Source organism: Nicotiana tabacum, chromosome 4 (genome assembly GCF_000715075.1).
Source record: "Nicotiana tabacum cultivar K326 chromosome 4, ASM71507v2, whole genome shotgun sequence".
Taxonomy (NCBI): Eukaryota; Viridiplantae; Streptophyta; class Magnoliopsida; order Solanales; family Solanaceae; genus Nicotiana; species Nicotiana tabacum.
Window position 1 is genome coordinate 82,767,080 of NC_134083.1, and position 14,266 is coordinate 82,781,345.

General features: G+C 39.7%; 1 protein-coding gene across 1 annotated transcript; it reads right to left on the minus strand.

Moving 5' to 3' along the window:
• Positions 1-8,110: 8,110 nt before the first annotated feature.
• LOC107798645 (uncharacterized) lies at positions 8,111-8,686 on the minus strand. Its single transcript, XM_016621666.1, has one exon. It carries the CDS (start codon positions 8,684-8,686, stop codon positions 8,111-8,113), a length of 576 nt encoding a protein of 191 aa, XP_016477152.1.
• Between the last annotated feature and the right edge of the window lie 5,580 nt (positions 8,687-14,266).

The following is a 14,266-nucleotide window of genomic DNA, read 5'->3' on the forward strand; positions in this document are numbered from 1 at the left end:
TACTAAATTGAACCACAATTAGGAAGATGATTATGGTTCTAGCTCATTTGAGCATTTTAACAAACACTAGGTGTGCATTAAGGTTTCAAGGCCCTTTTTATGGAGGATTCCATCATCTCACAACCCAATCTTTATCATTTTTAGCTCAAAAATCTTCTTACATCCTTTGATAACACATACATGTAAAATAACCAATCCTCTTGCCCAGAAATTATCTTGCTTATTATCTATTTCTACACAAAATTCAAAATTGAGGGTTAGGGTGTAGAACCTTACCTCTAGGATGAAGACCTAGTGAGTTTCCCTTTTTAATCTTCCAAAACTTGGGCAAGAATTGAAGGACAAATATTGGAGAATACCTTCTCACTCTAGGGAACCCTCTCTCATTCTAAAATATTAGATAATAGCTCAAAAATGACCCAAAGAGTGTATTTAATGAAATAGGGTCGGGTTTTAAAAATCCTTTAATGGAGCTCCGGAACAAGGTGTGCGATCGCATAACCGATATGCGGACCGAATATCGGTCGCATAGTTGGTTACAAAATTGCCAAAGAATTGTCTGTGTATGCGGTCACTATGCGGTCCGCATAACTGTTATGCGGTCGCATAATGCACCGCATAACAGTTATGCGGTCGCATAGTCGACCGCATAGTTGCTTCCAACTGACCCAATTAACTGCCTCACTCTGCGGCCATTATGCGGTTCGCAGAGTGATTCTGCAGTTGCATAATGGACCGTATGCACTTTTCCGCCAAAAAATTTCCTTTACTTTTTTGTGCATTGTTTGACCCAAAAAGTCCGAGTCGCGGCTCGCAAGCTCGCCACAAAGAATTTCTACAATCCTCAAACATGTAAGCCTAGTCCGTCACCATGAAACATTATTTTCTTTGCAAAATTTTATCAGGCCTTACACTTAAGTACTTTGAAATTTTCCGGGGTGTTACAGGTTATGACTGCCGAGTTGGCTTGATTGTTGATATGATTTACCGGTTTAATTTCTATTCTTGTTCTCCAATATTTTTATTATTATTATTGCTTACAGGTTAATGTAAGTGACCTGCCTTAGCCTCATCACTACTTCGTCGAGGTTAGGCTTGGCACTTACTGGGTATATGGGGTTGGTTGTACTCATACAACACTCTGCACTTCTTATGCGGATACCAGAATTGGTCCCAGCAGTGTACAATAGATTTGCTCGGATTCAGCTATCCACAGGAGACTTGAGGTATAGTTGAACGGCATTCGCAGCTCTGAAGTCCCCATCTACTTTATTTTAGCTGTGTATTTCTGTCATACATCTTTATTTTCATTCAGACCCTTATTTATATTATTCTAGTAGCTAGTATACTTGTGACACCAATTCTGGGATAGTATTTAGACATCACTATTAATATGGTTTACTCACTTGTATTTCAGATTTTATTCCAGTTATTAGTTTCTTTATTATTAGTTAAATTAAATTGTTAAAAGAATGGTTAAAATTATTCTAACATTGGCTTGCCTAGCAAGTGAAATGCTAGGTGCCATCATGATTCCGAAGGTGGAAATTTTGGGTCGTGACATTAATCAATTTATGTGAATAAGAAAATTGGAGTGAGCACTCATCACCTATTGAATTATTTTAAACCAAACCTTTATTGTCAGCCTTCTCGATTGGATCAGGATATTTACCATAAGTGGTAGATTCTTTCTCACAAAGCTCAATTTGATCTATTGGTCCATCCTCACAAGATGGATTTTCATTTAAAATCACGCCACAAAAATTCAAGGAGATTTCCATACTTATTAATTGATTTACTTTTATTGTTTGATCCGTAATGGCTTTATGATTCGGTGCATATTTTTCATCGGTGTTTTCTATGAAATTATGCACGGGTTTTTTCATGTTTACATTCTCCTCTTGAGGTGATTGACTCTCAATATTTTGATTCTTTTGTAAATATTGATTGCACTCCGAATTGCAATCATATTCACGAGAATCAATAAGTCTGCAAGAACTAAGAACAACATTAGATTGTTCATTAGATAAAACTAAGGAATAGGAATTACCTAGTTGGCATTTATGAGTAAGGTGACTTCCACCACAATATTCACAAGTAATGGACCTTTGACTGATTTTATTAATTAATTCTTGAAGGTCATTCATTCTCCTAGAATCTGCATAGGAGAATGTGTTACTTGTTTGACATTCAAAGCTTTGATGGTTGCCTCCACAACAGTCACATATGATGGCCTTTTAATAGTATTCTTCTATTAACTCAACAAGCAATTTACTTGGTTGATTGAAATTTATTTGAAAGTATGTGGAATGAGTTGATCAAACGCACCATTTTGGAGAGCAGTTTCAATAAACGTGCATCTTTATTATTTCGAAATTGTTTCTTTGATTACATCATTTTTCCCTTAGGCAACCTTTGAAGAAAATTACAAGTCTCGGGTGTTGGCTGGAATTCCAGTGCCATTCCCTGTATATCTAACCAATGTATCTAGTCTCTTCATTGTTCGACTTGGAGATTCTTGAGGAGTCGGGCAATGAAAAATACGTCTGCTCTCATGTACTCCAACTCGAAATGTCCCATACGCTGCCTCATTAAAAACCTCCTTTATAAAATACTATTGGGACAAAACTCAAGTGAGGGAAAAAAAAGTACGACTTACGAGGAATTTCTTATTTTTCAGAAGTTGAAGTACTTGAGATGGGTGATATTCTAATTGTTTGGTAGGAGCTTCCCTTCCATAGTTTCCAATTGGAATGAACCCTTATCTACTTTGCCTATGATTTTGTATGGTCCATCCCAGTTGGTTCTTAAGTTGCCTTCTCGTAGGTCCCTATTTGCTTAGGTCTTGGTTTTGAGCAGGTAGTCCCTGATCATGAGCAATTGAACCTTTGCCTTTTTGTTGTAGTAGCGTTTTTCTTGTTGTTTCTGTGCGACTATCCTAACATATGCCATATCCCTGTCACAACCCAAACTGATGGGCCGCGACGGGCACCCGGTACCTTACTCAACCGAGTACCAGCATAATATATCTTCCTTATTACTTCATCATATACACGTGACATACGGGCCTAATAGGCCAACATAATCATTTATAAACTCAAAACAAAGGCCGACAAGACCGTACAATCTTTCACGTACACGATATTTGTCTACAAGCCTCTAAGAGTACATAATCGTCATAAAGGTCGGGACAGAGTCCCCCCATACCAAAACATATACATCTAAATCATACTGACCAAACAAGCAACTCCAGAGCAAATGGAGTGCACAAATATCTTCTGCTGAACTGATCGCCTACTTGGAGGACTCTCGACCTGTCTATCGAGACCTGCGGGCATGAAACGCAGCGTCCCCAGGCAAAAAAGACGTCAGTACAAATAATGTACCGAGTATGTAACGAATAAAAATCAGTAAATAATAGACATGAGAGAAACATGGAGTAAAAGACTCAACATGTATGTCTGAATAGCTCGGTAAATCATTTCATATTTATAATGTCATGCATATGCGTATAATGTCATGCCATGCTTAGGTATATGCGTTCATAACATCATCAAGCCTCTGAGGGTATCCCATCATATCATTTCGGCTACTGTGGACAAATCATCAACGTATACCAGCTGATCAGGTGGTGGTGCGTATATAAGGCCATAACCTTTCCCATATCCCATATATATATATATATATATGCGTATATAACGCCATCTGGTCATGGGTCAATGTGCATGTATAAATGCATGAAATGCATATGAAATATGTTAATAAAATCTCTCAGTACGTCATAAGGCCATTATGCCTCTAATTAATATCATGAAATAAACTTTACCAACTTACGTATTTTTGAGACTCATGAATAGATGATAAAATAATATGACACGTGGGGAATCAAGAACATAAACATCTCTAATATTTCTATGAATAGAGTCATCTATGGAAATTGTGTATTTTCTCATTTTATTTGTATCGTATGGATCATGCTAAAAGAAATAAAGGATAACCTTAACAAACCTGAACCGATTCTCTTAGAATTTGCAATTCACGCTTTACAAAATCAATCAACCAACATTATCAACTTTTGGTGTACGGATTTGTTTTGCTCTATAAAGAGCTCACGATCAGCCACGGATTTGGTACGCTATCAATTGCTTTGCAATTCACGTATTTGGTTTGTAGGACATATGAACTTACATTGCCAAAAATGTGAAGTAACGTGATAGTCTTACTAGTTATAGAAAGATTTTGGTTGTGCAAATTCATGTTGAGAGCTTGTAGGAAGATTCTAATGTCTGGTGGTGTCTTTGTATTCAAGACATGAGAAAATGAAGTATTTTTGTACATTACCTTTACAAGTCTTAGTTTCTAAATATTTATTGTAGAAGAATGAAGAGACTTAGAATTACTAAATTTTTATAGCAAACTCACATTGCTAATTTTATGAATGGGTTGCTGAATATCTCTTTGAACTTTGTAGAGATTGAATAGTGAATTAGAGACTCTCTTTTACTATTTGGGTGTAGGCCCCATTTGAATAATGACTAATGTCACATAATTTACTAAATTTTGCCACCTTTCAAGTATAATATATGAGTCATAATGCTAGATTAGTGGGCTGCTACGTTTTTGAGTTTAATCTTTATCCAAAACTTCAATTACTCCACCACTAATTATCAATTAAATAGGTAATATCCCATTACCCAATAATTAATCAATTACCCATATCATTAAAAATTATTTCCACTTACTTAAAATACTACTCACTTTTTACATATCTTATATACCTTACTATCATGGCCATGTGGTACTTTGTATGGTACTAATCCACAAATACCGGGTATTTTGGCTCGGACCGTATTTTATCCCAAAATGTCAAATTTCAACGAAATTCATTTTCTTCAATTTTCTTACCCTCTCACCTTCACGAATTTACTCATCACTTGTTTGAAATAGCATAATACTTATAATCTCACAATAATCTCATTCCCGAACTTACGTCGATTACCTTACGACAAAACTTTAACATACGAAAATACAGAATGTAACATATCATTTTCGATCTTATCTCAATTGACTTATGGCGTACTTCCATATACGAAAACATGGGGTGTAACAATCTCGTTGCTCTTCGACCTCTTGTCTCCCATTCTTGTCATTGTAGGCGCCGCTTTCATGGGAGTACCTTGGGCTGGGTTCTCCGATTTTGACTGGTATTACTACTTCAGTTCCATAGACTAGAGAATAAGGTTTCTCTCTTGTTCTCGTCTTCGGGGTCGTTTTGTGCTCCCATAATACTTTTGGGAGTATCTCCGTCCACAAGCACTTGGCATCCTCATGTTTTTTCTTCATCATGTTTAGGATAGATTTATTGGAGGATTATTCATACCGGTTGTTGGCCAGGTGGTAAGGAGTTGAAAGTATCCTTTTAATGTTCCACTTCTTGAAGAACTCGGTCGTTTTGCTTTCCGTGAACTGGGGCTCGTTGTCACAGCTTATCTCTTAGGGTAGGTCGAATCGACAGATGATGTTTTTCCATATGAAGCCGATTACCTCTTGCTCACGAACTTGGGTGAATGCTCCTACTTTCACCCACTTAGAAAAATAGTCAGTTAAAACTAAAAGAAACTTTATATTACCTCATCCCAGCGAAAGCGGTCCTACGATATCCATTCCCCATATAATGAAAGACCATGGAGAGGTGACGGAATAGAGGTGTTTGCCTACTTGGTGGATTATCAGGGCGTATCTTTGACACTGCTCGCATCTCTTCACAAATTCTAGAGCGTCTTTTTCATGGTGGGCTAATAATATCCGGCATGTATGAGGCACCTGACAAGTGCTTGAGAATGCGTTGGGTTTGATTCAGACGTAAGCATTTTGCCAAGGGGCCGTCGTACGTTCTCTTATACAAGTCATTGTAAAGGTGGTTGTACTTGGCGGCCTGCATTCTCAGCTTTTTGTCTTTCTTTTTGTCGTTTACAATTGCGCCAGTCCTAAGTTAAATTTATAGATTTACCTCGATGTGTTCCAATGTCGAGCTGAGAAGATAAACTACACTCTTATCCCTGGGAGTTATGCTTTTGGTGGCGGCAACCAATTTGGCGAGACCATCTACATCGATGTTTTGAGTTCGTGGAATTTGGTCGAGCTGGCATTCGTCAAAATTGGGCAGCAATCTGCAGATCTCAGTTTGGTACTTCTGCAACCTTTGCTCTATGATTTGGAAAGTCCTAGTAAAACGGAGCTTCAATCGTTTCACCCCTTACTTGAGTGTTAGTCTCAATCCTGCAAACACGGCCTCAGTCTGGATCCGCATGCATTAGACGTGCCATCAATGTGTAGGACCCAAAGGTCGTGTGTTTGAACAGAAGCTTGAGTGGCTTCTTTTTCAGCCTCAGGCATTACTTTTGCGCTAAAGTCTGCGAGGACGTCAGCGGGCATTTGCGACTTTATTGCCATGCGAGGCTGATAAGTGATTTCGTGCTCACTTAATTCAATGGCCCATTTGGCCAGCCTACCCAACAACTTGAGTTTGTGTAATATGCTTCTTAAAGAAAAGGTGATGACGATTGAGATCGGGTAGCACTGAAAGTATGGCTTGAGCTTTTGTGAATCTACGACTAGGGCCACGGCTAGTTTCTCGAGGTGAGGGTACCTCGTCTCTACGTCGACAAGTGTTTTACTAATATAATAAATTAGATATTGCGTACCTTTATCTTCCCAAACTAGGATCGCGCTTACCGCTACTTTCGAGACGACGAGATAAACAAGGAGACACTTCTCAAGTTTGAATTTTGAGAGCAAGGGTGGTGGCGACAAGTATTCCTTCAGTTCTTGGGATGCTTTCACACACTCGGGCATCCATTCGAGACCGTTATCCTTTTTGAGTACGCTAAAATACTTGTGACACATATCAGACGACCGCGAGATGAATCTGAACAGGGCGGCAATTCGATCGGTCAGTCTCTAGACTTGCTTCTTAGTGGTTAGTTGTTCTGGTATCCCGTCGATAGCCTTAACTTGATCTAAGTTGACCTCAATCCCTTGCTATGATATCAAGAAGCCCAAAATATTCCCCGAGGCTATGCAAACACGTATTTCTCGGGATTTAGTTTCATTCTCTATTTTTTTAGTATATCGAAGGCTTTCTTTAGGTGGTCGATGTGATCCTATGACTTCACGGACTTGTCCAACGTATCGTCGATATATACCTCCATGGTTTTGCCGAGTTGATCTTTGAACATTTTCATGACCAATCTTTGATAGGTAGTCCTTACGTTCTTCAAACCGAATGGCATGACCTTATAACAATATGTTCCCCTGTGGGTGATGAACGTAGTCTTTTCTTGGCCATATTCCACCATGAGTATTTGGTTGTAACCTGTGTAGGTGTCCGGAAAATTTAACAGCTTGTGTCCTACTGTTGCGTCGATGAATTGGTTGATGTGGGGCAACGAGAATGAATCTTTTGTGCATGCTTTGTTCAGGTCTATGAATTCCACACATATCCTCCATTTCCCATTTTTTGTTTTAACTATCACCACATTTGCAATCCATTTGGGGTACTTTGACTCCTGATAGAGCCGTTGGCCAATAGCTTTTCTACCTCTTCATAGATGGCCTCGTTGATTATGAGGTCAAACTTTTGTCGGACCTGTCTTACTAGGGGTAGAAAGGGTCGACATACAACCCGTGCGTGGCAATTTCCTTGGGTATGTCTGGCTGCATGAATAAAGGCAAATAGATCTGCGTGAGTTACTAATAATTGATTAAATTTACCTGGGTCACAGAGTTTGCAGCCGATATAGGCCTTTTTGTTGAGGTCACTATGATTTAGCTGGACGGGGTCGAGGTTTTCTATAGTTGAGTTTGCGGCTTCGACCATCTTTGGGTCCATGATGACTTCTTTGGCTTCGACCTATGGCGACCTCAACCCTGCTGATTTTTATGCTTATTTTTCCTTTTATTTCTTTTGTTGAGTTATCGTGCCGTCTATGGCGATTCGATAGCACTCCCAGGACGTATGTTATTCCACTTGTATGCTGAATATTCCCCAAGGTGTAGGAAATTTGATCACTTGGTATAAGCTAGAGTGGATGACTCTCATAGAGTGTATCTATGACCGTCCCACGATGACGTTGTATGTGGTGTCCTGGCTCATGATATGGAATGTAATCTCTAGTGTCACTCCACCAGTGAGGACAGGGAGTTTGATCTCTCCTGAAGTCCATTCAACTGCATTATTAAAACCGGTTAGTGTGATGCAATGTGGCACTATCTTATCCTTGAGTCCCATTTGTGCGAGGACTCTGGGATGGATGATGCACGCTCCACTTCCGTCATCTACCATAATTCTTTCGTCGGCAGCTAACTCAGTGAAGATGCTACTTTCTTCGAGTCCGGCATGCCATTCGTGGGTGATCAATCTTTTGAGCTTGTGGGTGGTGGTGAATTTGATGCCGTTGACAGAGGCGTCATCACTGCCACCAATAATCATGTTGATGGTGTGGGTTGGTGAAGGTGGCTTGGGTGGACCTGGGCATTCTTGACACCTCACTAAAGTGTTCCTATCTTTGTCGCTGAGTAGTTCCTTAAGATGCCCTTGCTGCAACAAATTTGTTGCCTCTAGTCTTAGAGCGATGCGATCTTCTATTTTGTGTCCATGTTTTTTTGTGGAACCCGTAGAGGGCATCTGATTTTCTGGTGCCTGGGTCGGACCTCATCTTTGGCGGTCATTTTACTTTTATTCCGAGATTCTCAAGAGCATAGGCCACCTCTGTAGGTGACAAAAAGGTTGTGAGCAGATAGTAAAGGCTTTATACCTCGACCGTTCCTATAAGTTACTGACCTCAACCTAAGTGGGCAATCTTCTTAACGAAATGAGGGAATAGGCACCCTGACATAGGGCTAGTGTCGTTCCCTACCTAGCCATGATACTGGATGGTCTCTCCTTGTATTATCCCTGCATTCTTTCCTGTGTTCGGATTATGCCGAGGTGAGTCGTCGAGTTGGTCTATTGAGGTCATCGTCGTCTGCTCTGACTTTAACGACCCGACCGGTTGTTTTGAGAATTTACGCTCCTTTCAACTATTTAAAATCTTGAATAACTTCCTATGAGGTATAATGACTTGTGTGAATTATCGATTTTGGTTTTAAGGTATTTCGGAGTTAGCTTGGAAGAATAAATTTCAAGTTGGAAGCTTAAATTGAAATAGTTGACCGGATGGTGACTTATGTGTAAACGACCTCAAAATAGAGTTTAGATAATTCCAATAGCTCCGTATGGTGATTTTGGACTTAGGGGCGTGTCCGGAAAATTATTTGGAGGTAATTAGGCTTGAAATACCGAGAGTTGAATTTTTGGGAAGTTTGACAGGGGAGTTGACTTTTTGATATCGAGGTCGGAATCCGATTCTGGAAATTGGAATAGCTTCGTTATTTCATTTATGACTTGTGTGCAAAATTTGAAGTCATACCGAATTGATTTGATGTATTTCGGCACAAGATATAGAATTTGAAAGTTCAAAGTTCATTAGGTTTGAATTGAGCTACGATTCATAGTTTTAGCGTTGTTTGATGTGATTCGAGGCTTCGACTAAGTTCGTATAATGTTTTAGGACTTGTTGGTATATTTGGTTGAGGTCCCGAGGGGCTCTGGTGAGTTTCGGGGTGGTTTCGGACCATTTCTACGCCATTTTTAATTGTTGGTTTCTGCCTACAGAGGTGTGCATCACGATCGCGAACATTTGGTCGCGTTCGCGAAGAGCAAATAGCAGTTTGGGGCCTTGTGAATCGTGGAAGCTCTTTTGCGATCGCGTAGAACAAAATCTCTGCTGCACTGACCCGACTTTGGAAGCATATATCTCGCAATCTATAAGGAATTTAGAGATGATCCAAAAATGAAAGTTGTAGCCCTTGATGTCTAGTTTTCAGAAACGTAAACCATTTATCATTTGGAGAGGTGTATAAAACGTTATGGTATATACACTAGAGGCTATCTAGGAGATGTTTGGAAATATATGTGGCACATGGCTGACTTTGGAAGCTTATATGTACCAATCGATAAGGAATTGGGAGATGAGCGATAAATAAAAGTTATAGCCCTTGGTATCTAGTTTTCAGAAAGTTAAACCATTTACAATTTGGAGTTGTGTACAAATAGTTATGACCATTATACTATAAGCTATCTGGAAGAGTTGGGGAGTTTGTGCTTCGCGATCGTGATTGGTTTTCTGCGACCGCGAAGAGCAATTTCGGGGCTGAAAAATTTTCTGCCTCGACAGAAGATATATTTTGAGATTTCGGCCATTTTAACACATTTAGAGCTATGGAGCTCGGATTGAAGCGATTTTTGTGGCGAATTTCATCATATGGATTGTGGTAAGTTATTCTAACTCGTTTTTGGTTAAACTGCACGAATCTATTATTGTTTTTACCAACAAATTAGTGTTTTCGGTTGAAAATAGTAGAAAAATTCATAGACTTTAATTGAGGATTTGAAGGCTGAGTTGTGATCCAATTTGAGTAATTTTGGTATGGTGGGACTCGTGGTTAAATGGGGGTTCGGATTTTGTGAGTTTCATCGGATTTTGAGACGTGGTCCCCATGAGCGATTTTTGAGCTAAATTTCGGATTTTTATGGAAAATTAGTATTTTCTTATGGAATTAATTCTAATAAATTTTACTGACTGAATCGAATTAATTGTGGCTACATTCGAGGCGTTTAGAGACCAATTCACAAGGCAAAGGCATAACGGAGTAAAGAATTATACGGTTTGAATTAAGTAACACTTCTAAACTTGGTTTTGAGGGTATGAATCCCCGAATCTGGTATGATATAAATTATTTGGAGGTGACACACACGATAGGTGACGAGATGTGGACGTGCACCATATAAATTGTGTCTTGAACAAATCCTATGAAGTTGTAAGGTTAATGAATCATGTTATTATCTGAACATTCTTCACGTGTTAGAGAAATTGAGCTGAGGCTCCTATTAAAGATCATGTTTAGGCTACGTGCCAATATTTTGGGACCCATGAGGTCGTGTTGCTGTTGAATTAATTGTTCAAAAATATACATTTCACACTCAGTAATATTTTTCCATTATGAGAATATTTATGGGATTGAGCTGCGTGACGCAGCAGGCCATAATGGCTTTATACATTATTATTATATGGATCGGGGCTGCCCGCCTGCAGTAGGCCTTATAGGCTTTACTATTTTATGGATCGGGGTTGCCCGCCTGTAGCAGGCCTTATAGGCTTTACTATTTTATGGATCGGGACCGCCCGCCTGCAGCAGACCTTATAGTCTTTATTATTATACGGATCGGGACTGCCCGCCTGCAGTAGGCCATATTGGCTTTATATCACGCTTGGGCTAAATGAGCCCCCCCGGAGTCTGTACACACCCCCAGTGAGCGTAGAAGATTATATATATTCGGGATGGACTTCCCCGGGTATACATTTGGGATGGACTTCTCAGGGCGTGGACTTGCCTTACTTACTGATTATATATATATTCGGGATGGATTTTTCCCAGGGCATGGACTTGCCTTACTTATTTGTATTTTAATAAATTTACCTGGACATGGATTTTGTCCGTATTATTTGCATTTAGGGATAAATTACCCTAGGGCTGGATTGGCCTTATACGGTACTGAGTGACTGATTGTCAGTTGATGTGTATATATATATACGGGTTGGAACACCCCTTGGCTGGATTGGCCATAACTGTACCGAGTGACCGAATAATTTGTGACCAGTATTTACATGAGCTCTTTTTTTACTGAGATGTCATATTCTTCATATCATACAGTATTGATCTATTTCACTTGTATTGAGTTTAACTGTTAAATTTAAAAATATGTCTACATTTTGTACCATTATTTTTACTGGACTGTACCTGCGGAGCTCGTCATTGCTTTCAGCCTAGAGGTTAGTCTTGTTACTTATTGAGTTAGTTGTACTCATACTACACTCTGCACCTCGTGTGCAGATCCGGGTGCTCCTGGATACGACGACTGTTAGAATTCGGAGTTTTTTCCGTTGGAGACTATCAAGGTAGCTGCTTGAAGACCACAGACTTGATTCCCTTCTTGTTTAGTTATTGTATTGTTCTATATTTCAGACAGTGATTTTTACCAGTCAGACTTTATATTCATTTAGATGCTCATGTACTCAGTGACACCGGATTTTGGGAGTGTTTATATATGTATTTGTGAATTTTCTTTCGTTGAATTTAATCATTTTGTTTTTTAAACATAAAAGATAAGGGAGTTTATTGAGATTGTCGGCTTGCCTAGTATTGAGATAGGCGCCATCACGACAGGTGAGATTTTGGGTCGTGACACTAACCTCGGCACAGTAGGCATTATGGATTTCGTCCCAAATGACCGGTAGGTACTTCATTAAGCGACTCAGTAGCTTTCCGGTTGCCCTCGAACCCTCTCTACTCAACCCATTCTGAAAGGCTGCCACGACCATTCCTTCAGAGACGTTTGGCAAGGTCATCCTTACCCTGTTGAATCGGGCGAGGAAGTCCATCAATCCCTCTCCTGGGATTGTTTGATGGCGAAGATATAGTTCACCCTTGTCTCAGCTTTCTTGGCCCCGGCATACGCCGTTACGAACTTATCGGCCATCTCTTCGAACATTTCTATGAAATAAGCTGACAGTTTTGAGTACCACATCAATACCCCTAGTGAGAGTCTCACCGAACTTTTTAAGCAAGATGGAGGACACACGCTCTTTGGTGAGTTCGTTGACTTTCACGGGGGTGACACAGTGGGTTACATAATCTTGAGGATCGGTTGTCCCGTCGTAGATTCTGAGATATTGGGGCCTCTTGAAGGTCTTTGGTATGGTGTGTGGAGCCGCTTCTTCTCTGTACGGCTATTCCACAAACCTACTGGCATCTCTTTTTGGTAATAATTTGGGAACGCCTGGTATTGTGTCTACCCGTTCTTGGTGCTCTTTCATTTGATCCCTGAGTGCATTGTTCTCATTTTCCATCTCTTCAATTCTTTTCAGCACGGCAGCGAGGATGTTGTCACCTGCACTGTCAGTAATAGTGTGAATTAGACCTGAAGTCAGAGGGCCAGATTGGTCGTCTTTTTCGTTCATGCATCGTGCTGCATAGACTCTTGTGGTTTATGTGGTCGTGCATGGGGATTTTTTACTGAGCACGCTAACTAGAGTATCAATAAGCCATGCTTCGATGAGCTTTTTCATAGTGGGTGGCGTCCCCTCTCCAGTGGGCGTGGAGGCCCCTTTCCCATTTGGTTTTGTTGTGCTGCAGAATAGTGCAATCGACATTTCTCGTCTGGGAGAGGCTGTGAGAGTCACCTCCACATCCTAGGTGTCATAACCTCCATTGATGACACACGTGAGGTTGAGGGAAACATTATCTGTTGCCTTCATTCCTTTTCCTTGGTCACCTGTCATGGAAATATTTGTACGCATAGAGAAAAAAGATAAACTTTATGGTTTGTTAGATTTGCAAGTAACGTGTGTTACAAGTCTAAATAGAAACTTAAAAGATTGGCTGAGAAGATCCCCACAGACGGCGCCAAACTATATGACCCAAATTTTAGATCAAGGTTTTTACAATCAGATTTTATAATTAAGTAGCGTTAATCTTAGCCAATATTAATATCCAAAAGATAGACCAAATGTATTTGTAATAAGATCTCACGTGTGCTATTGAGTAGCAACAAATGACAACAATAATGATATGATCAATGATTCAAGAATATGGAAGATAGCAATAAACAATAATAAATAGCATTTAAGTAAATAAATGGGTAGAGGTCACTCGAAAAAGGGTGACATTCCCCAATAATTTTTCTGACAAGGATAGATAATAATAAGCCTTTGAATATTCGGATCCTCCATGGATAGAGGGAGAAAGAGTAGATAAAATGTGAGAAAAATATGAGCTTTGTATGTATATGATAAAGGAAGAATATTGAGAGAATGTCAATGTCTTCTTTTCTTACAATGAATGTCTCATCCCCTCTATAACTACATATCTTTTTATTTATAAGAGTACATGGGCCACAAAACCCTAAATAGTACAATTGGGAGGAATATTTACTCGAATATTCTTTGGGGAACCATAATCACAAAACTAGCTATTACTGCTTTAATAAAGGGAGTGCTCGACCTCGTCTTCGTCCTCTGTTGAGTCACCTCGGCCTCTTCGATGACATGTTATTTTCTCATGACATCGACCTTTAGAAGCCAAGTCATTATATCATGTTGACGAC